The sequence below is a fragment of the Rhinatrema bivittatum genome, chromosome 9 (assembly GCF_901001135.1).
Source record: "Rhinatrema bivittatum chromosome 9, aRhiBiv1.1, whole genome shotgun sequence".
Lineage (NCBI taxonomy): Eukaryota > Metazoa > Chordata > Amphibia > Gymnophiona > Rhinatrematidae > Rhinatrema > Rhinatrema bivittatum.
Window position 1 is genome coordinate 37,525,188 of NC_042623.1, and position 22,447 is coordinate 37,547,634.

General features: G+C 42.8%; 1 protein-coding gene across 5 annotated transcripts; it reads right to left on the reverse strand.

Moving 5' to 3' along the window:
• Positions 1-1,143: 1,143 nt before the first annotated feature.
• LOC115099086 (regenerating islet-derived protein 4-like) lies at positions 1,144-22,006 on the reverse strand. 5 transcript variants are annotated; one of them, XM_029616399.1, is made up of 6 exons: positions 21,927-22,006; positions 13,414-13,496; positions 10,425-10,525; positions 4,990-5,127; positions 2,545-2,659; positions 1,144-1,316 (listed from the first exon to the last, which is right to left on the reverse strand). In XM_029616399.1, the coding sequence occupies exons 2-6, from the start codon at positions 13,481-13,483 to the stop codon at positions 1,249-1,251; spliced, it is 492 nt and encodes a 163-aa protein (XP_029472259.1). In that variant the 5' UTR covers positions 13,484-13,496; positions 21,927-22,006; the 3' UTR covers positions 1,144-1,248. The 5 variants fall into 5 exon arrangements, with proteins under 5 accessions (XP_029472259.1, XP_029472260.1, XP_029472261.1 ...); XM_029616400.1 differs by lacking the exon at positions 21,927-22,006 and adding an exon at positions 21,881-21,905; XM_029616401.1 differs by lacking the exon at positions 21,927-22,006 and adding an exon at positions 13,844-13,867.
• Between the last annotated feature and the right edge of the window lie 441 nt (positions 22,007-22,447).

Below are 22,447 nucleotides of genomic sequence, written 5' to 3' on the forward strand. Positions count from 1 at the left end.
TTACTCTTTCGGATAATAGAAAGACTAGGGGGCACTCCATGAAGTTAGCATGGGGCACATTTAAAACTAATTGGAGAAAGTTCTTCTTCACTCAATGCACAATTAAACTCTGGAATTTGTTGCCAGAGGACATGTTATTTCAGTTAGTAATACTGAGTTTAAAAAAGGATTGGATAAGGTCTTGGAGGAGAAGTCCATTACCTGCTATTAATTAAGTTGACTTAGAGAATAGCCACTGCCATTAGCAATGGTTACATGGAATAGACTTCGTTTTTGGGTACTTGCCAGGTTCTTATGGCCTGGATTGGCCACTGTTGGAAACAGGATACTGGGCTTGATGGACCCTTGGTCTGACCCGGTATGGCATGTTCTTATGTTCTTATGCCATAATGCCTTACCGGGTCAGACCAAGGGCTGGGGGCTGGGTTAGATACGGGAAGGGAGGGAAAGATGGGGGGGACAAAAAAAAAGTTCCCTCCAAGGCCGCTCCGATTTTGGAGCGGCCTCGGAGGGAACGGAGTCAGGCTGCTCGGCTCGGTGCGCGCAGGTTGCACAATTGTGCACCCCCCCTGCGTGCGCCGACACTGGATTTTATAACATGTGCACAGCAGCACGCGCATGTTATAAAATTGGGCGTAGATTTGTTCGCGCCGGGTTGCGAGATCAAATCTGCGCCCTCGCGTAAGTTTAACGATTTTCCCCACTGGGTATACCAAATGATCCTATTCTGCTGACATCTTCCATGCTTTTGAGTAAAACAGGGGGGGAGGGCAGAGTGAAGAGAGGTTGCCTGGACTTAATTTAATATTTCTCTGTTGTCTCTTGCAGCTGGTCAGCAGAGGGGCATTGCATTACAGTGAGGCAGATGGAGTCAAAAGTTAGGGCCTGCTATCTTTGCCAGAGTTACACAATATACTTCAGCTGGGTTATGGTGTGAGAGTGAAATGCCTCACCCTAGGTAAAAAGCTTCAAGGGGATTACTTAACCTCATTAAAGAATGGGGCAGAGGCCTAGGTGGCACTATAAACTGACATCTCCGTTTGAGAGTCCCCTACCCAAATGGAGAGAGCCCCTAGGAATAAAAAAAAAAAAAAAAGGACAGGCTTATAACCCCAAGACTTTGAAACAAGGAGACACACAGTGTTTTGTCATTGTTAAAACAGTTTATTAATTAGTACAAGTGAAAGTGATGTGCTTTGCTCTGGAAATGACCACTGGGGAGGATGTTCTTCGTTTACTGCATCCTCACTAAGGTTTAAATTTACAGATAAAAAAAGATTCTGAATCACAGGGAGCATCATTCCACTGCTTGTAATCTACAGAGAAAAAGTGAAAAGAAAGCATAGGGATTAGCATTAAACAACTTTCCCACCTTATATCGCCATCCTCTCTGCGTCCTCTCCTCGCACTATAACTCTTATTATTCCATGTTCTCTGCACTAGGACGCCAGCTTCTTGTCATTTCTTTACAGTACTCCTGACATTCCCTCTATCCTCTGTCCATCTTCCCGCACTATGCATCCCACTGTGTGCGCTCGAGGCACGAGGGAAGACAGAGCCATCCCAAACATGGGAACATGCCGTATCCACCGGTAGTCAATAAGATGGCTCCAAGGGCTGGACTGGCATCTTAGTGCCACAGCTGGGCACTGCCATGTGGAGGACCTGGATTTGATTCCAGGACCCGTTTTTTTTTTTTTTTTTGCTTCCTGAGTCAGCCAGGGCGTTGGATGCTGGAGAAGCAGGGTTCACAGCCCCTCAGAGGAGGAGGGGCCCAATCGTTGCCAGACTCGGGGCACCATGATTGCAGAGTTCCAGTGGGAGCACTGATGCCTGCCCTCCCCCCGCCAAGGACTGTCACTGCAATGGCTGGGCTAAGTGAGCTGGCAAGGTTGTATAAAACTAAGGGAAAAACTCCCCAGGTATTTGTGAATGAAAGCCATGGCCCTGTTGCCCAACAGGAGGCCACTTCTGATTGAGCCGGCATCCCAAGCTTCGATCATTGTAGACGAATTGGAAACATGTTGAAAGGAAGAAAAGCCATGATGGCCCGGTGGCAGTACCGTGTGCTGCTACCCGGGGAATCCGGGTTCTATTCCTGGGCCCAAATGCCTGCTCCTTAGGCTGGTTGGGCCTGGGAACACTGCAGAGGCAGCGATACGGTTCCTGGGGGAAGCAACACCAAAGGCGGACCAGAAATCTCACTTTTACTGGGGCTCCAAGGAGAGCCATGGTCCCTGCTTCTCAACCACCTCTGCAATGGCCCAAGCTAACGGAAGGGGCCTAGATAGGGAGAAGTCCAGTCAGCGTGAAAGCTTATGGCCCTCAGAGGCTGGAAAGTTCCAGAAATGAACAGTATTAAAGCCGGCAGGCTAGAAACACAATAATAATAATAATAATAATAATAAAAACCTGAAACCTATGCAGAACTGGGGCTTGTAGGGAGACCATAAGACAAAGCTGCCTGATAAGCAAATGTGAAGACCTCCCTGTGCTTCTGCAATGAACCAGCAAAGAATGAACGCGAGTGATCCTCTCACGTACTTGTCTCTATAGTCAGCTCCCCACAATACTCGCTCTGGTTCAGGTTATTCGGTTCCCCAGCTTTCCAGCTTCGGAAACTGTACATGGAGCCATCATTCCACTTCCATCGTCGGTTCTGCAGGTGGACCAGAAGAGACACCCAGGTATAGCTCTTACTGAGCAGACTGAGGCAAGAAGAGTCATGTGGGTAATGCACTCTCTGACCAGGTCTAGAGGGGAAGAGACACGTTACTGGCGAAGCAGTGACAGGAAGTAACTGCATTATCCAAATGTCTCTCTTCCAGAAGAGGTCACAGTATCAGGCTCCAAGAGGGTAGACTCAGGAGCAATGTCAGGAAATATTTCTTCACACAGGAAGGTTAGTGGATGCATGGAACCACCTCCCAGTGGAGGCGGTGAAGATTAAAACGGTAACAGAATTTAAGACAGTATGGATTAATCACAGAAAATCGCTGGATGCAAAGAAATGAGGAGAAAGACAGAGCTCAGCTTGGGGGAGCAGAATCTATGATATGGGATGAGCTTGTGATGGCTTAAATGGGCCTAATGGTCATTATCTGCCATCATATTGAATTTCTATGAGTTCTGAGGAATAAGGAGAAGCTTTTACGCTTTTTCCTCCTCCTAGTTTCTTCCTATCCAAAAAAATATAATTTGGGAAACACAGAAGAGACTAAATGAGGAGTATGCAACTCTGGTCCTTGAATATCCACAAAAAACACATATGAGATGTATTTCCATGCAAGTACATGCAAATGCATCTCATGAATATTCAGTGTGGATATCTTGAAAACCCAACTGGCATTTGGCATTCAAGGACCGAGTTGCCTACCCCTGGGCTAGAAGAAGCAGTTGGAATAAACATCCAGGTAATGAGCGCTTTGGCCAGAAAAAGATCAGAAGAGACACCCAGGGGGTTAAGCAAAGACAGGAAGAGACACACAGGGTAACATTGATTTCCTCTAAAGCACTGCAGTGACCTCTTATTCCTTTCAAAGTGCACAGCAATGCCCCTTATTTCTCTGAGTTATGGAGTTTTCCCAACACTTGCACTCTTTATCGTGCTTTGCCTTTCTTCCCTCCTACAGAATACTGTAAATAGGGGTAGTCAACTCCAGTCCTCGAATGCCACAAATAGGTCTGGATTTCAGGATATGCACAATGAATATGCATGAGATATATTTGCATACTATGGAGGCAGAGCATGCAAATCTCTCATGCATATTCATTGTGCATATCCTGAAAACCAGACCTGTTGGTGGCACTCAAGAAACGGAGTTGTCTACACCAAAATACATTGGGGAATGGCCAACTGTTCACCCCAGGATACAGAGACTTGTAGAACAAAACGGATGAGAAAGTTCAGTCTATCTTTCATTCCTAATGGGCTGATTCTGACTAAAGCACAGTGAGAGGGAGTATATCAGAAACTCCCTCAAACTACCTTAAGGGGCCAGCCACAGAGACCTAGCCAAGTGTTCCTTAAGGATCACCCCCACAGAGGATTCTGGGCCCAGGGAGGATCCCTTCAGCCTAACATAAGTTGGCAGGGCCCAGAGGGGGAGCAGGCAGAGAGATACCATATGCTAAGACTTGTTATGTCTAAGGACTATCTATTACCTGAAGCTAAGGTGAGCCACCTTGTTTCGTTTGTGTTGGCTTTTCAGAACTCTGTTACCTGAAGCTGAGCTGCATTGTTTGTTTTGGAGTTGCCTTTTTTTCACTGTAAATAAAGAGCACCTGAAGAACAGCCAGACTCTGCCTCCTTTCCTCTAGCTGCTACCGCTCGAGTTACCACACAGAGCATTTCCTCGGGACACCCTCGCCTCTGGAAATAAGCTGCCACTCCATGCTTGGGTAAGGTTCTGCTCCTTCACTTTTCCTGTTCAAAAAACAATGTACATTTTCTCCCTTTCTTCTTTAATTTGGACACCTAATAAGGAAAAAGATCCTTGGAAGCTGCAAATTAAAGGCCCATGACATCGCAGCTTCAGCCTTCCTGCTACAAATGGCTGAGAGGGTTTGGGGAAGGTTACAACTGGCTAGGAGCTCAGTAAAAAAAAAAATGTTTTTAGAAGAAGAACAGAGACTGCCAATAGCACAGAATTTCACTCCCTGTAATGGCCTTTAACTGAGACCCTCTGGCTCTGAGACTGAGGCTTTCTTAATTGATTGTGGGCTGGTGATGTCTCATGAGAATTGGGATGCAGTAAATTAATGCTCTTCATGGGATGAAATCTCTTGGATGTCAACATGCAGGGTTTGTCCTTTACTAGTCAGAGGTTTGCTGAAAAGGTTTTGGCATTCAAGACTCTGTTCCTTGGGAAGTTATCATAGAAATGAGCAAGGATAATGTGGTTTTAGTGGGTGAGAGCAGAGGTCAAACCACTCTTCTCTGGTGGTCCTTGTACCTGGAAATATGGGGCTTCTAAAGCATCTGCTTACCTGCTCAGGGTCATGGAGTCCGAGCCACACATCGCTGGTCTTTGGGTAAGCACTGATGTGGCTGGCAATGATATTGCCTTCTGCGTCATCAAGGATGGAAGCAAGATGGGCACCATGACCGTAACTCTGGCACTCAAACTGTGGGATTAACATGAAGACATGAGTTCCAGAGTGGCCACCTCCAGGCCTCAAGAGCCAGAAACAGGCCTGGTTTTCAGGATATGAATGTATATATTTAATACTATTTATATTCTGCCAATCCAAAAAGATGTTAGCAGGGTACAATATTCATCATAAAATATAATATACATTAAAAAAAAAATACAAAACATATACATTTTCATACGATTATCAAAGCAAAATATATAATGCCAAATAATCTCTTATGCATATCCATTGTAGATATCCTGAAAACAAGACCTGTTTGTGGCTCTTGAGGACGGGAGTTGGCCACCCCTGCTTTAGGTACTACAGTCCTGTCACTTCAATGCTGTAACAATACTGATAAAGAATCCCATTTAAATGGTTCAGAGCAGCACCGCCAACAGGTCTGGCAGAACACTTCTCAGACTGTAAGCAAGTAGGAAGTGTATTAATGTTTATATTGGAGTTCAGAAGGTAAGTGTACATCTTTTCCTTACAAAGAGAGTGGGTCCGAAAGAGCTGTCTGATTGCCTATGAGCACTTCCTGGGAGGGCACCGCAAATTCTGATCACATGGTTCAGATTTAGTATCCTCACCATCACCCTTATCTGCATGCACCCTCAGAAGAAGAAAAATCCTGTTGGTTGATTGAATCCCTTCCTTCCCCGCCCCCACCAAAAAAAATCTGCTCTATCATTTTCAGTAGACGTTTTCTTGGCTTCTCTAAGCGGCCACAGAATAGCAGTATTAAAAACACATCTCCAACAAGTGTCTACATCAGAGGTTCTCAATCCAGCCTTCGGGAGGCACCTAGCCAGTCGGATTTCAAGGATACGAACACTGAAAATGCATGAGATAGCTCTGAATACAATGGAGGCAGTGCATTACATCTATCTCGTGCTTATTCATTGTAGATATCCTGAAAACCTGAAATGGCTGGGTGTGGGTTGAGAATCCCTAGTCACGCAACATAACAGCATCAGCATATAAAATCACAATAACCAAACCACAACACAATCGGACCAATAAAAGGCACACATAATAAAATAATAAAAGGCCTCACTCCCCCACCCTTCGTTAAAACATATCCTTTAACCTCATAGACTAATACCGTCCCTCCCTATCTACATCCCTACTAAAAAAAAGAAAACTAAATAGAAAATTAGATTAGCATTTTTGACGGATGGCAGTATAGCTCATCTGATTTACTAATCTGAGCATCTTCCCATTCAGACAAAAGATCCCTTCTATAGACTCTCCTCAGGTCTAAAATACATAAAAATTAAAAGTCAAGCCCAAGCTTATTCAGAGATCCCACTAAATACCATAAGCTGTGCTGTACTAGACCAGAGGATGCATTTCGTAAGAACAGCCAAGATCTTCCACTAAGAAGGACAGATATGTCCCCTTTGTATTGTGGATGCTTCAATGCCTTGCTGTTTTCATGTATTAAAACCATGTGTGTGCATGTATATAGGGAAAAAAATCTATTACCCTGCAAAGTTCCCTTTATCTGAGCTTTTCCATCAGGGTTGATACAAGGGAATTAGGCACCCTAAGCAAACCTTCAATCTCATGCCTTCCCCCTTACACACCAGCTTATCAGCAGCAGTTCTGGTACATCAACCCCTTCTCCTGCCCCAGTCCACATCCATCTTTCACCTTCTGCCTAGTCCTACATCCCTTTCCCTGTGCCTTCTGTCCACAGCATCCCTTCTACATATCCCCCTGTCCAACATCTCTCTTCTCTTCTTCCCTCCCCACCTCATCTTCCTCTTTCTCCTCTTCACTATTTACTGAGCACACTAGCATAATTCAGCCTCTATACTCCATTGTTGCAGTGCCTAGCATCCTCTCTCTGTCCACCCGCAACCTGTACAGAATCATCTCTCTGTTTCTCCAGTCTCCATCCCACCCACACTGCCCATAAGAACATAAGAACATAAGAAAATGCCATACTGGGTCAGACCAAGGGTCCATCAAGCCCAGCATCCTGTTTCCAACAGTGGCCAATCCAGGCCATAAGAACCTGGCAAGTACCCAAAAACTAAGTCTATTCCATGTTACCATTGCTAATGTCAGTGGCTATTCTCTAAGTGAACTTAATAGCAGATAATGGACTTCTCCTCCAAGAACTTATCCAATCCTTTTTTAAACACAGCTATACTAACTGCACTGACCACATCCTCTGGTAACAAATTCCAGAGTTTAATTGTGCGTTGAGTAAAAAAGAACGTTCTCCGATTAGTTTTAAATGTGCCTCATGCTAACTTCATGGAGTGCCCCCTAGTCTTTCTACTATCCGAAAGAGTAAATAACCGATTCACATCTACCCGTTCTAGACCTCTCATGATTTTAAACACCTCTATCATATCCCCCCTCAGTCATCTCTTCTCCAAGCTGAAAAGTCCTAACCTCTTTAGTCTTTCCTCGTAGGGAAGTTGTTCCATTCCCCTTATCATTTTGGTTGCCCTTCTCTGTACCTTCTCCATCGCAATTATATCTTTTTTGAGATGCGGCGACCAGAATTGTACACAGTATTCAAGGTACAGTCTCACCATGGAGCGATACAGAGGCATTATGACATTTTCCGTTTTATTCACCATTCCCTTTCTAATAATTCCCAACATTCTATTTGCTTTTTTGACTGCCGCAGCACACTGAACCGACGATTTCAATGTGTTATCCACTATGACACCTAGATCTCTTTCTTGGGTTGTAGCACCTAATATGGAACCCAACATTGTGTAATTATAGCATGGGTTATTTTTCCCTATATGCATCACCTTGCACTTATCCACATTAAATTTCATCTGCCATTTGGATGCCCAATTTTCCAGTCTCACAAGGTCTTCCTGCAATTTATCACAATCTGCTTGTGATTTAACTACTCTGAACAATTTTGTGTCATCTGCAAATTTGATTATCTCACTCGTCGTATTTCTTTCCAGATCATTTATAAATATATTGAAAAGTAAGGGTCCCAATACAGATCCCTGAGGCACTCCACTGTCCACTCCCTTCCACTGAGAAAATTGTCCATTTAATCCTACTCTCTGTTTCCTGTCTTTTAGCCAGTTTGCAATCCACGAAAGGACACCCTCTCTCTCCACAACTCCCCCACCCACCCAGTTTCCTCTCTGCCTCCACCTGCCTCCACCTGCCTCCACCTGCCACATCTACCCAGCATCCATTCCCTTATTTATTGTGCTGTCATGCCACCCCCAAACATTTTTGCACCCTAGGAAATTGCACTGTTCACCTAATGGAAGAATATGTAAGTAAATTACTTTTTAGAAGCATTTATTAATTCAAAACTGTTGTTTTCTTTACTCAGCAATTCCTAAGTTAAAAGGACAAATGGTAACTTGAAGAAGTTCCTTGAAGTCTTTCTTTTGTTAGTTATAGAAGAATGCTAATGCCAAATGTTCTTTGAAAGATAATGGGAAGTGTAATGAACTGTGTTCATAGTGGACTGATAGATGGTTTGATGTTCCTAGGAAATCTTTCTGTGTCACAGTTGGGGGTGGGGGGGCCTTTTTGGCTGGAAGCCAGTGCTGTAGTATTTTCTGGACTACATTTACACCAAGTGGACATTACTGGACAGGGGAAGATATTAGAATTTATTATAATTACCTTTTTTTAAATCATTATATAGAACACTATTTACAATTTTAAAAAGGACCAATTATAGGCTTTTCCATTAGAGCTGAAGTTGGCAATATCTGACTGGAGCCAATGAGAGGCAGGGGATCAAATGCTAATGAGCTTTAAGCATTAAAAGTGAGGCTACCTTTGTTTAAACTGAGAAAGAGAGAGAGAGAGCGTGATGTAGTCATGAGGTGGGGGCATTAATTGCAGCTTCCAGTTTGTTGGCTACATATAACAAAGAAAAAAGTTATTTCAGCTAGTTGGAAGTTTTCTTGTAGTTATTATACTAAGAAAAATATTTAGTACTGACATAGTTATTTTGTAGTGAGAGAAAGAAAAATGATTTTTAGATATTCCCTGATTTTGTTTTATTTTATATTAGATGAACAGTATTAAGAATAGTATTAGACTAATTTAGTTTAGAAAAGATTTCTCACAGTTACTTAGAATACAGAGAGGATATTATTTCATTTGTGAGAGTTCACACATCTCCATGGAGAAAGTTGATTGTGGATCTACATGGAGTACTGGAAACAAGTCCTCCCACGCATCAGCTACTGCTTCATCAACCATCTGGACAACAGAGAAGTTTATCTAAAGTATTCTTACAACCACATGAGATTAAACTAAGTATTTATGCTAATATGCTGGCCAGAATTTAGTGGGAATTTTGAAATCTTTCTTGAACTCTACTGAGATATATATCTCTACTGAGATATATGGTAGAGCAGTAGTTTTCTGTTATAACTTAAGAAGAGCTAATTTTCTTAACTTTCCAATGCTAATAAATTTTTCTTTAACTAGAATAATTAATGTCTTATCAATGGCTTTTTTTATATTTGCTTAAGCTCTCTATTGATTGTTTTTTATGAGCATGGTGGTTGGTTGCTTTTGTTTCTGGTGTGTTGTGTTTATTTTTTATGATTGTTTCAGTTTTACACTGCATAGAACAATGGTGGTATATAAATGTATAAATGAATAAATATAATGTCATGTGCTTCTATTTCCTATAGAATATGAGAATCTCAGTAAGTTTTGCAAATGTGCATTCCCCTGTTCTATTATATTACTTGCAATAGTAATTGTCTGTTTATTTTGTTTTATGTTATTTTTGTTTTCAGCTTCTCCTCTCTATCCCTGGGAGAATCTTTAGTTGTGTGGGAGTGCTACACAGGCCAATTCTAAATCACACAGCTGAAAGGTAGAGTTATTTAGCTGGGCCCTCCTTAGGTGTGGGGATTTACAAATGGGCCCTGCCTTTTGTACACTTTGCACCATTTGAGCATTAAGGGGCAATCTTCCAGCTGTCCATTGTGACAAAGACTCGTGTGTACTTTAATATTTTCAAAGCAAAAGAATAATCATATATTTGAGTTGAAATTGGCCAACAGGAGGCACTCTCTGGAAGCCCATGTGTACTTTAGTTAGATGGAGGAGACCAGTTTATCCAGGTAGACACCTATTCTTTCCCCAGGATAGGTGAATGATACCTGAGAGCTCCCAAGGGAAGTGTCTGTAAACACCTTTCATATCAAGTAATCCAAATCTATAGATAATGCGATATTAATACAGAGTCCAGACTCCTGGAGCCATTTAGACCTGGTTTCTAGCTTCCCTGGCATGAAAGTCTTATGACTTACCTCAGCTTCTGCCCAGCTCAGCTTGAAGCGGAAATACCCATAGCAGTTGGATTTGTAGAAAAACCAGCCTGAGGGACATCTTGATCTTGCAACTACTGCTCCTGCATCATAAAAAAATAAAATAAAGAGATGGAGAAAGACATAGAAAAAGTGAGATGTCGGCCAACCAAGAGAGAACGAGAGAAAGAAAAGGAGAGAGAGACAGCATGAAAGTGTAAGACAGACAGAGAAACAAAAGCATGGCAGAAAGAGACAAAAGAGAGAATGAAAGAGATGGTGGGAAATAGGCAGGGAGACTGACATCCCACCTTCTTCTGGCTACCATATCACTCAAACCCATCCCATCGTCCTGCCCATTCCAGAAGGTTTAAGGTTATCTAGGATTTGAGGAATTTCAACATAATATACAAATATCTGAGAATACTCAATAATATAATGGTGTTTATTACACGTCATAAGTGTAACATTAGAAAAGATGATTCACAAAACGCAGAAAAAGTTTACTAAGTTTGAGCACAAGAGAGTTTACATGGATTGCCCAAGGTCACGCAGTGAGTGGTGAATAAGGGGAAGAGCACCAAGCCTCCAACTTCACAACTTCATGCTACACTGTCATTTCCAACTCTCTTCCATCCAGCCCTATTTCAGCTTACTCTGTATTCTCACCTACATACCTGCAATATTTTCACTCATTTCCAGTCGGTGCCCTTGCCCAGTGGAAATGCTGAGCACTGCCTTCTGGGAGACCAGATTACGGTTCCCAGCCCTGGCTCCTGCTCTTGGGGCAGATGGGGGTTTGGGCATGCTGGAGAGGCAATGAACACAACCCTTGGGAGGAAGTCCTAGAAATTGCTGAACAGCAACCTCTACTGAATAGATTCAGGGTGCACACATTGCAGGCTTTGTCTGTGTCCACACATTGCATTTTTTGGAGGGGACAATTGTCTGTGTCCCCTGATTCATGGCTATCACTGTGACAGCTGGGCTCTAGAAGGAGGAGGAGCTATGAAAAGTGGATGAAAGCCCCAGGAGACAAACACATTGGAAATAGGTAGATCCAAGATCTATGATCTACTAATCCAGTAAAAAAAAGGCTTCAAACACCACAACTTTAGACATAAGAAAACTTAAAGATGAATTTTAAAAGCCTGATGTGCGCATCATTCAGGAGATGCATGAATCTTCGTCGGGCCGGTGCGCACGGAGTGGATTTTAAAAGCTGCCCAGATATGCGTGTATCTCCAGCTACATGCATAAATTAAATGTTTTCAAAAAGGGGCGGAGTGTGGTCTGAGCGGGGCATGGGCATTCCAACATTTTATCCTGAAATCTGTACGTAAACACTTATGAAGCATATCGGGGTCCCCTGCCGCGTCACTTTACTTCTGCTATGGATGACATTAAAACATCTAGGCAGTTCAGCGGGGTTTTAAAGGTCGGAGCTAAAAGGGGGGAAGGAAGGCTATTAAACTAGGGGGTTTTGGAAGACCTAGCCCTTAACTTGGCAAACTGGGAACGAGCTGGTTTTAGTGGCAATAATGTCAGCACGCATCCCTTTTAAAATCCCCTCACTTACACAGTAGAAATGGAATTTGTGCATGCCCTCTTAAAATTGAGTGCACATGCGTGAGTGTCCAGTATATTTTATAACATGCGTTAATTTACTCGCATATGTTATAAAATAGCCGTGTTTCTGGGTGCGGACTGATGACCGTGCACACATGTGCACCTGTGCGACGGTATGAAAGTTACCATTTAAATGTGTTTATGACCTTTTGAAGATGTGTAGATATATATATTATATACATTAAATTTATATGATTATTTGCTGAGGTTAGCACCTCTTAGCTGTACCATGTGCAGCTTTGGCAAGAGGACTGCGAGAGGAAGTGAAGCGATGCTCCGTATAACAAACGTCTGAGAACTTTTACAAAGCCTCCATGAACACGTGTTTCATAATGCCAAGGTTTTAATTAATTAATGGATTAATTAATTAATATTTTTTTTCTATACCAAATCTTGAGATATAACATCTTGTCAAGAAATACGTAATGTTCACATTGTCTGTACTGAATGCAAGAAAAATAAAAATAATAGTTATATTAAGTGTACAGCCCCAGTAAGACCAGTTGGGGGAGGAGAGGTATGAAGACAAAATAGATTATATTGGTAAAAATCAAAATAAACTCATTCAATAAAGAAGTTTTCATTAAGCATTGAAATGTGAAATAATTGTTAAATGAAAGACTAGCTAGACAAATACTTTCTGAAGTTATACTTTTATGATAGAAAGGCAAAAGCTATGAGGGATAAATTTATTTCCCTCTAAAATGATTATATGAACTAGGAGTATTCATTAAGGCAGAGTTTCCCTCAAATCCTTAGACTTAGGGTGGGTATTAGAAAATGTAAATAGAAACTTAAATTCAGTTCTGATTGGGTTTTTTTTTCAATATTTTAAAAAAAGTGCAGTAGAATGGTCCAATTCCATTCCACCGAGCATGGTGGCACTGGATAAGAATTAAACTGGGGAGGATAGCACATCTGTCAACAGAGCAGTTTAATTGACTCAGTGCTTTTTATTGAAGATAATAAGTAGGATAGTTGCAATGAGCTACCCTCCTTTCCATACTATATCCATCCAATCATTAAAGATTGGCTTGCTTCTGCCTCCTTGAATATATTCTTGAGCTTTCAGCTAGGTCTCTTCTGCTAGCTGCTGCACTAGTCTTTCCTTACACATGAAATATTCCAGCCCTTAGTGACTTCTGCTATCTTTAGAACCTGGGTTGAAAACTCACAGTTCACAATCTGAAACTTCCACCCATAATCTGGGTACTCACCCACAAGTAGGGTTTGCTAGAAACTGGGAATTTAAAGAACAAGATTGTTTTGCCTGTGATGAAAATCTGAATTTCGGGCAGGGTTGCTTTAAAAGGGCAGATTGCTTTTGTTTTGCCCCATCTCGAGATATTTTGAAGTCAATTACCTTCTGCTGAAGGGCTGAAAATCAGAGTGCCAAGGAGGCAGAGGCTGACGCAGCAAACGAATGGTGTCATCTTAAATGTTCACCTGAGAATAAAAGAGCAAAAAAGAATACATTCAAGGTACAAAGCAGCGCTCGTTGTACAATATGCAACACACAATGCCAAGTGTGCATGAAGCCTCTAAAACATCTCCACCAGGAAGAGTTTTTTCTTCATGCACCTAGTCCTCCTGCCAACAGACGAGACACACAGGAAGCTAATGACTTTAGTAATGCAAGAAATACTTCTGCCTACTTGAGTTTACACTCTAGGTTAAAGCCAGCCTGAGGATGTTACTCTGCAAAGAGGGCTTTAATAGGACTTGGCAGGAGGATCTGATGGGAGGGGAGGTATATACAGAGAAGCACAACCAGAGTGCAATAAATTCTTCACCCAGGTAAATACTGAAATGTCTTCTCATACAATATATTGTGAATGTCATCAAACAGGAATTCTGGAGATAAGTAGCTATTTAAAGTCATTCTATCTTTATATGTGATCTGAGATATCTGCCAAGAACAGGATCTTGGGCAGATGTGAGGCAGTGACTGCATATTATTTGCTCTCTGCTGACTGCTGTGTTATTCCATTCTATCACTCTCTGTTAATCAGCGATACTAAGGACCACACTGAGAAGCATCTAACTGGCAGCTGTGCAGGGGGTGGGGGGGGGGGGAAGTGTGCAGACCCAGTGAAAACATTAGCTCCCAGTAATTAGAGATTCAGCTTTCAAATTAAGATCAATCTAGTCAACCTTTGAAACCTGTTTAACTACGCATATCTCTAAGGAGGTCAGTTTCAGCCTGCTTGGACAGCTGCGTGGGGACACTCTCAGCAGGCGTTAAGTCTACTGACAGAGAATGACTTTGAACCTGATGGAAGAACCCATGTTTAGGGTTCCATGTATTAACTGTTTGCACTACCTTTAACTCCTTAGTGCTAAGAACAAATAAGTTGTGCAGTCTACCAAACACTTGTAAGGCCCCTCTGCCTTATTAAAATCAAAGCCATTCCCTAACTCAGGGACAGTCAAATCCAGCCACTAAAGCAGGGATGGTATTGGTATAATCCTGTCTACCCCTAGCATAGTGAGCTCGGCTGCAGGGTGTGAAGAGGGATTTGTGGGTAGTTTGGGGAATCTTTGTCTCCTGGAAGGTGAATTTAGAGGGGAGCATGTCTGGAGAGGCCGAGTGGGCTCAGGGTTGTTTGTGGATCGCAGGGCAGGGTTTTGGGATGTGCGACCTGGGCAACCGCACAGGGTGCCATGCTCGAGGGGATGCCACTACCCATTCCCTTCCTCACCCTTCCATCTGATGTCTGCAAGCAGGAGGCTCGGGAACGCCATGCAGCAGTCTGTGGTGATAGGTGAAGGATCAGCTTTCAGGGAGCAGGAGAGGGGAGGAAAAGAGGGGAATGCTGTTGAGCAGAAAAGAGGAGAACGAAAGAGAGAGAATCATACCAGAGAAAGAGGTGGGTTGCTGGGCAGGAGGGTTGTGGGCAGGAGCAAAGAGAGAAGAACAGAGGGGATACTGGTGCTAGGCAGAGGGTGAGAGAAGTATGGAGAGGGGAGAGATGGAAATACTGTGCCGGAGCCACTGCCGAAGGAGGGAGGCATGTGCCAGAGCTGCCACCAATGTGAGAGGAGGGTATCAATTTCAGATTTTTAAACTGGGCACCAGTGTGATATGACAAATAGGATTTTACAGCGGGGCTACCCAGCCCCTGTAGTAAGAAAAGCATATAAGAGGGCAAGGTGGGCCAACAGAGATTTGCTTTTAAAACCTAAAACTGGTCAAAAAAATGAGAGGTTGGTCTGTGTGTTACCATATACACCGCAAACGCAGATGTTGAAGAAGAGTATTCTAAAACATCGGTCCATTTTACAAATACATCCCAGCTTTCGAAAGAAACCAATGTTCGCCCTGGCAAAAGCTAAAAGTTTAAAAGACCTGGTAGTCCATTCAAATTTGTTACCCCCTCAATATGAGATTGAACAGTCAACAAGGAAGTCAAAAAATATGCGGGAGATGTAGCGCATGTCATTACCTGTATGAAGGCACAGAATTAGACATCCCAGGACGAAGGACATATCGCTTTAGGGACCAATATACATATCAACAAGGGTGGTATCCGCTTTATGGTGTCCCTGCCATAAGATATACATAGGCAAAACCATGCGGAAGATCAAAAATAGAAGACAGGAACATGTGTGTCGTTTGAGGCATCGGGTAGAGGGAGCACCATTAACCGACCACTGGCAAGAGATGGGACATCTACCAGAAGAATTTCAAGTGGCAGTCATTTTTCAATTGCAAGACCACCCACGTGGAGGGGACATGAACTTGAAATTGACACAAATGGAGCAGAAATTTATCTACACCTGGGATACCATAGCCCCAAAAGGGTTAAATTGAGAAATTGATTGGACAATGGTGTATCTCTAGGAGGGGTGGTCTCTGGGGAAAGTGGAACATAAGGACCAGGTTTGGAGGGGCTAAGTCATATACTAGTAGGAGAAATATTAACAAGTGAAGCTAGTGGGAAACTGGAGGTCCAGTGGAGTGAAGTCAGTGGGACATAATATACGCAGCCGGAATAGGGAGTTCGCAGTACTACACAACTTTAGAGGTGTAGAGACGAGTTAGTACACCAGGAGAGACAGATACGACAGGACAAATGGAGAATGAGTGTCCTATAGACTCAGATCACACACAAAAGAAAATAAAGAAAAAAGCAGGAACTGCATCTGGTAGGCGTGGTCTTATGAGGAGAAGGGAGGAGTATTAAAAAGGGGGGATCGGGTATTATAGTGATTAGTAGCTCATCAGTGATTATACAGCTTAAGGAAAGATAAATATACAAAAAATGATATTGAGGAAACATTTACATACATAGAACGTATCGGTAAATAGTTTTACATATTCACCCAATTAGAGGAGGGACCAGCATTAATTGGTATTCACTTCATAGGCTATGGGCGGACGTGGAGACATTCAGTTCCCCACTAGGTCCGCAGTGAAATGGAATAACAATAGGTGAGTGTTAGCACGGGCCCCACCCAGGTCCGCAATTACCAGAAATCATTGCGTTAATTGAAATCAAAGACTGTAAGCGGACGTGGAGGTGTTCAGTCCTCCATTAAGTCCGCAGCGTGATAGAACAGTAATGAGGGAATGGAAGCACGGGCCTCCATCAGGTCCGACCACGGTGAGAGCGAATCCTGCTTGACTGCCAAAATTAAAACATGAAACAAAAATTAACACAGTCACAAAAAGATCAGGTATCTGAAAATAAAAACAGATAGAAGAAAAATAAAAAAAAGAGGGCATGATGATAGGACTCAAACACGGAGATAGGGCAACGGGAAGCAGAGGAGGAAGTACAGGTAATTGAAATTAATTAAGTGCACCGGTGGTAGTCTCGGTCTGGGAAAGACAGGGGGGTGTGAACCCGCGGTGAGTACAAAAGCAGGCAGAATAGGTAGAGACGCCTGAGAAGCAGACGGAAGGCGTCGCCCACGCGTACACGTATAGCACAAGAAAAAGTAAGTGTTAATAACTTCCGGGTGGTAAATAATGGATTCATGCTTAAAGAAGGTTTTGAGAGTATTTTAATTTCATTTTATGTATTTAAAGATACGTCGATACTGTGAACCCCGATTGGACACAGTAGATTTCTCTCCCGCAGCCCCTGAAGCAGGCACACGGTGCCGAAACATGGCCCATGTCGGGCAGGCAGATCTGATCCTATGAGAAGAGACAGAGGCGGCAGCCTTGATAAGTATATGAGCATAAGAATAAACAAGTGGGACGGACAAGCAGTTAGGGAGAAGGGATTTTACGAGTAAAAAGTAAAAGGAGAAAATAAGATAAAAACAAAAAAACAAAGAAAAATAAATATTAAAGCATGAATAATAAAGAGTAATATACGGGGCGAATGAGAAGGATAACTAAAAATTGGTTATCCTTGAACAGAGCCACCGTACAAAAAAACACCACCACACAAGGTTTCCCTTGAATTAGTAGATGTTGGAGAATTATTAGTGAAGGGAAAGAGGTTAGTTGATGCTTACTGATGCAATTAATAGCAGTGGCTATTCCCTAAGTAAACTTGATTAATAGCCGTTAATGGACTTCTCCTCCAAGAACTTATCCAAACCTTTTTTGAACCCAGCTACACTAACTGCCCTAACCACATCCTCTGGCAACAAATTCCAGATGAAAATGTCTTTTATGTACAAGATGTTTTTATATATGCTAAAGATGTAAGTACTCCTGAGATGGCAGTATGTTCACTGTCCTTCAATCAGGAATGACTGTTCAAGAATAGCTGTCAGATAAGCACTTTAAGGTGTTAAGTATTAACCCAAAATATGAACAGTAAGTTCAAGAATTTAATGCTTTGTATTCACTGTCTTTTTGCAGATGTCCTTGTTCCTGCTGACAGGCAGTAGCGAAAGGATAAGTATCTTTTACTTTAAGACTGTAGCTGTGTCTTGTTATTCATGGTTTCCTTTATTAAACCTTTTCTACTCATAGTCTTGTAGCTGTCTCTTTGTCTGTGTAAGTGTACACTCTTTGAGCCTGTGTCTTTCCTGTGAGTCGGTCTAGCTAGACCATAGGCCGTGGTGCAAGTATACTTAGCATCCAACCTTTACTGCTGTCCCTGCTGTGCTTTAAGCTCCAATGTGCCTCTGTAGTAGCTTGTTTCTGCTGCAGGAACTTGGTAAGTGCCCTCTGCTGCTTGTTCCCCCCCCCCCCCCCCCCCCCCCCCCCCCCTTTGTCTTTATTTGACTCTGTTTTACTTTGATTTCTTTGATTTCACTTGTGTGCCTGCCCCTGCGGTGCTGATATAACCTGGCCCCTCTAAGATTCCAGGCTATGACACTGTACTGGTATTGGAGTGAAGGCGGGCAGCGGCAGCCCTTCTCCCTGCTTTAATCGATAATACTGGGGAGAGACAGTTACCCTCTTCCCAGCCCAGGTAACTTTTATTCAATAATCATGTCTTAACCTGTTCACAGAAAGCTAATAGCTCTGTAGTTCTCGTGGTCCTGAGACAAGCTCAAGGGTTCTTTTCTGTAAGGGGGAAACAGACTTTTCAAGGTCCTACTGATGGTGAATACAATGAGTCAGATCCATGCTCTTCTAGTTAAGCCACGTCAAGAATGTTTCTTTACTTTCACGTTTATAAGCGGAAGGACAAAGAAATGAAAAGCAGTCTTTGTACATTCCATCCCAAACAAAAGATAGGAGATCTTCAAACAAATCATTTTTTCATCAATGCCCAGAAGACTAGAGCTGTTCCCAGTCTCTGCCCTGGAGAGCAATGGAGACTCAAAGCAGAGGTATAAAAGTCTTCTACTTGAGGCAAGCACTTATCAGTTCTTCCAAACAGTAGATGGGTTACCTGGATATCCCTGCAGAACTTGTGGGTCAGGACCACAAGTACTACTTATTTTAAATTCAGGTAGAAAGTTTGTGAAAAATCCCTTATCCCAGGGATTTTTTGCAGATAAGATGGGCCAACTCACATGTAAGACACCACAATCTAGGTTTTGGAGCAAAAATGCATTATTAGATTTTTTTTATTTTTATTTTTTAAACCATCCACGCTGAGACAAGCTTCTGTGCTCTTCACTGCCTCACTTGTTTCCAGAGAACACTTGGAAACTCTTCTCCTCCTCTTTGCGACTCAAAGCAACGCAATATCCCGCTAGAGGTCTTTCTACACCTCTGGCTGGCATATACTAAGCTGCACACTTACACCGATCTTAGGAAATTCTCTCTCTAATTTGGAGCATGAATTTAAATATCATTTTGGTAGGAGACCACAAGGACCTTACCACCTATATTTCAGGGACAGAGCAAAGCCTAGAACTCCCATGAGGTGAATTAGGCAACTAAGGGTGCTGGGCTAAAAGGGCCGACTGTTCCTCTGTCCTAGAAGCATGTTCTCCAAAGCACTGAGCAGACGTGCCCCGTCAGACTCGCTCCCTTAATGGCACAAGGGGGCTTTCAGATCAGCAGCGTTCGGAGCACTACCAACTAGAACTGCCTCCGACACTACACCCCCCCCGCACCTTTAATGGGACGGGCTGGATGGGGCACTGCCACTCAGACTAAGAGTTGCTTTATTTATTTATATTTTTAAGTCTCCTGTCCAAATTGGGCTTCAGGCAGTATAGAATACATATATATATTACAGTCAAAAATTAAAATACACATCCTACCAATGGATATTACTAACTCCACTGAGTATCACATAAAACAGAACATTCAGCATTTAAAAAGGCCCCTCCAGCTGAGACCAATATTCAGAAAAGCAACAAATGAACAACTTATCCGGTTAAAATTAGTTACATAAATTGTGCAGGATAATTTTAGTCTTAATCGGCTGAATTGAAACATAGCCAATTAAGTTGTGGAAAAACTAAAAGTATAAAAAAAAAAAAAAAAAAAAGGATTTGCAAGCCTGCAGGCCCGATCTCCCACCCTGCTGAGAAATTCCAGCTTACCTTGGGGATAGCACCCGAAAATGCCCAAGCCTCCCAAAAAACGATAAACATTGCAGCCCTATCTGCCAAGAAGCTTCAACATTATCCCTCTCCCTCCATCCCCTCACGAATGCTGAATTTAACTGTGGTCTCTTGGCCCCCTTCTAAACCCCACTTTCCTATCTGCAAGCCAAACTAGAACCCTCCCACCCCCACCTGACACCACCCCTCAAACCAGGAGCATAATGGGATCGTAGCACTCCGGAGGTGTCTGGCATTGTTTTGACATCAACACTGGTAACATAAGCTCCCAGCACTGCTGTCAGATAACACACTCTGACAGCACTCTGAATACACTCTGATAGCTTATGCTACCTGTGTCGCTGCCAAAGCAACCCTGTCCCTGGATGCCTCCAGGAGCGCCACTATCCTACCTCACCCCTAACGGTCCTTGAAAGGTATATCCAGTCCTGGGAAGGCCCAGTCTGTCCAGGACTGTGCCCTGTACTTGTACGTTTTTTCAGAATTTTTTACTTCTACCGTGTTTCTCCGAAAATAAGACGGGTCTTATATTATTTTTAGCTCTGAAAAAAACTTTAGGGCTTATTTTCAGGGGATGTCTTATTTTTTTCCCATGATTGGTGAATGAGGACAAGGCTAAGCCCGCCACCTCTTTCATTCATCAATCAGATTCAATTTTCGGCCAAACCTTTTGGTTCGGCCTTCGTTATCAGCCCGCTGCGGGAAATTTAGTTTTCCTGTGGTTTGGGCTAATTTGTTTTTGGCTGCCCCTCCACGAAATGATACGGTATCCGAAACCTGCCCCAACCCTTCCAATTTAATGAATTATCGTACAACGGGGTTGTAAAAAAAAAAACAAAACCCAAACCCACCCCAACCCTTCAAATGTAATTAATTGCAACACCCCCCCCCCACCTTCCTGACCCCCCCAAAACTTGCCGAAATTCCCTTGTGGTTCAGCGGGGGTCCTGGGAGCAATCTCCCGCTCTTGGGCCATCGGCTGCCAGTAATCAAAATGGCGCCAATGGCCCTTTGCCCTTACCATGTGACAGGAGCTATCGGTGCCATTCCATTGCTCCTACCATGTGACAGGGCCCGACCAATGGCACCGATAGCCGCTGTCACATGGTAAGGGCAAAGGGCCATCGGCACCATTTTGATTAGTGGCAGCCGACAGCCTGAGAGGGGGAGATCGCTCCCAGGACCCCGCTGGACCACCAGGGACATTCGGTAAGTCTTGGGGGGGGGGGGGGGTCAAGCAAGTCTTGGGGTGCAACCGCACGTCCACTAGGGCTTATTTTTGGAGTAGGGCTTATATTTCAAGCCCACTCCAATAATCCTGAAAACTCAAACTAGGGCTTATTTTTGGGGTAGGGCTTATTTTCGGGGAAACACAGTAATAAGGTTATAAATTAAAACCAGAGGGCCTCATTTTTGCGAAGATTGAAATATATTTATGATAACAGCAGTATGACACTTCAAATGCAATAAACCATGATATGACGTATTAATTTATCGAACAGATTTATAACCTGCACTGATCACTGATCTAGGTGGGGTGCAACACTGCACACACAGAGATTTATCCAACTGATTGATAATTATTCCCTGTAAATATGTGTGAGAATATTGAGAGAAAAAGTTCCTTTATTAAAACTAACTCGTATGCATTCAGTACAAACTAAACTTATTTTGCCCTAAACTAGCAGGGAAATAGAAATAGGAAGGAAATCGCTCTCCATGCTCACGGATTAGCTTAAATCAAGTAGATTTCACTTGCATGCCCTAGCAGTATTGCCCTAAAGTCAGAATTAACCATTCCTGTCCTCCGGCAGTCTCCAGCCTTCTGGTCTGCATGTCTCCTTCTGAAAGGCCAAAGATTTCTATTTAGGTGGTCCATTTTTTTTTTTAACCTTTGCTATGTCTTTGTTTTCCATAGTTTTTTTTTTTCTTCCATACTTGCTTGATGACTTTGCCACAGTTCTGTTAGAATCTAGCAGTTATTTCTGTGGGGCCAGCGGATTCTTTGCAGGGTGTCTGGTGAAGACTGCATCCACATAAATGGTTAACTAAATGTGCTTTCTGAGCATAAAATGCTAACTCGCAGTCACAAGCTTTGCAGTTTTTCTAATTGGTTGGTTAATTATTACTGGACTCTGACATTAGGCCCAGGCTCATTACTTGACCTTCTCGTTGACCGGTATTTTATGTATTTATTTAAAAAAATGTATAGACTGCATTTTCCAGGGTCCTAAGCGGCTTGCATTAAAACCATTCATAGAATGAGAATTTGTCACGTTAAACAAAACAAAAACACAATATACAGAAAATAGTCCAGCAGTGGCTGCAAAAGATACAGCACGGTACACAAGAAGTGTTCTTGATTTGCCTGGAATATATCTACCAATATCCATAGTTTCAGCCTATATCCAAATGTTCAGGGAACTCTAACCACAGTTTCACTGATACCATCCATTCTT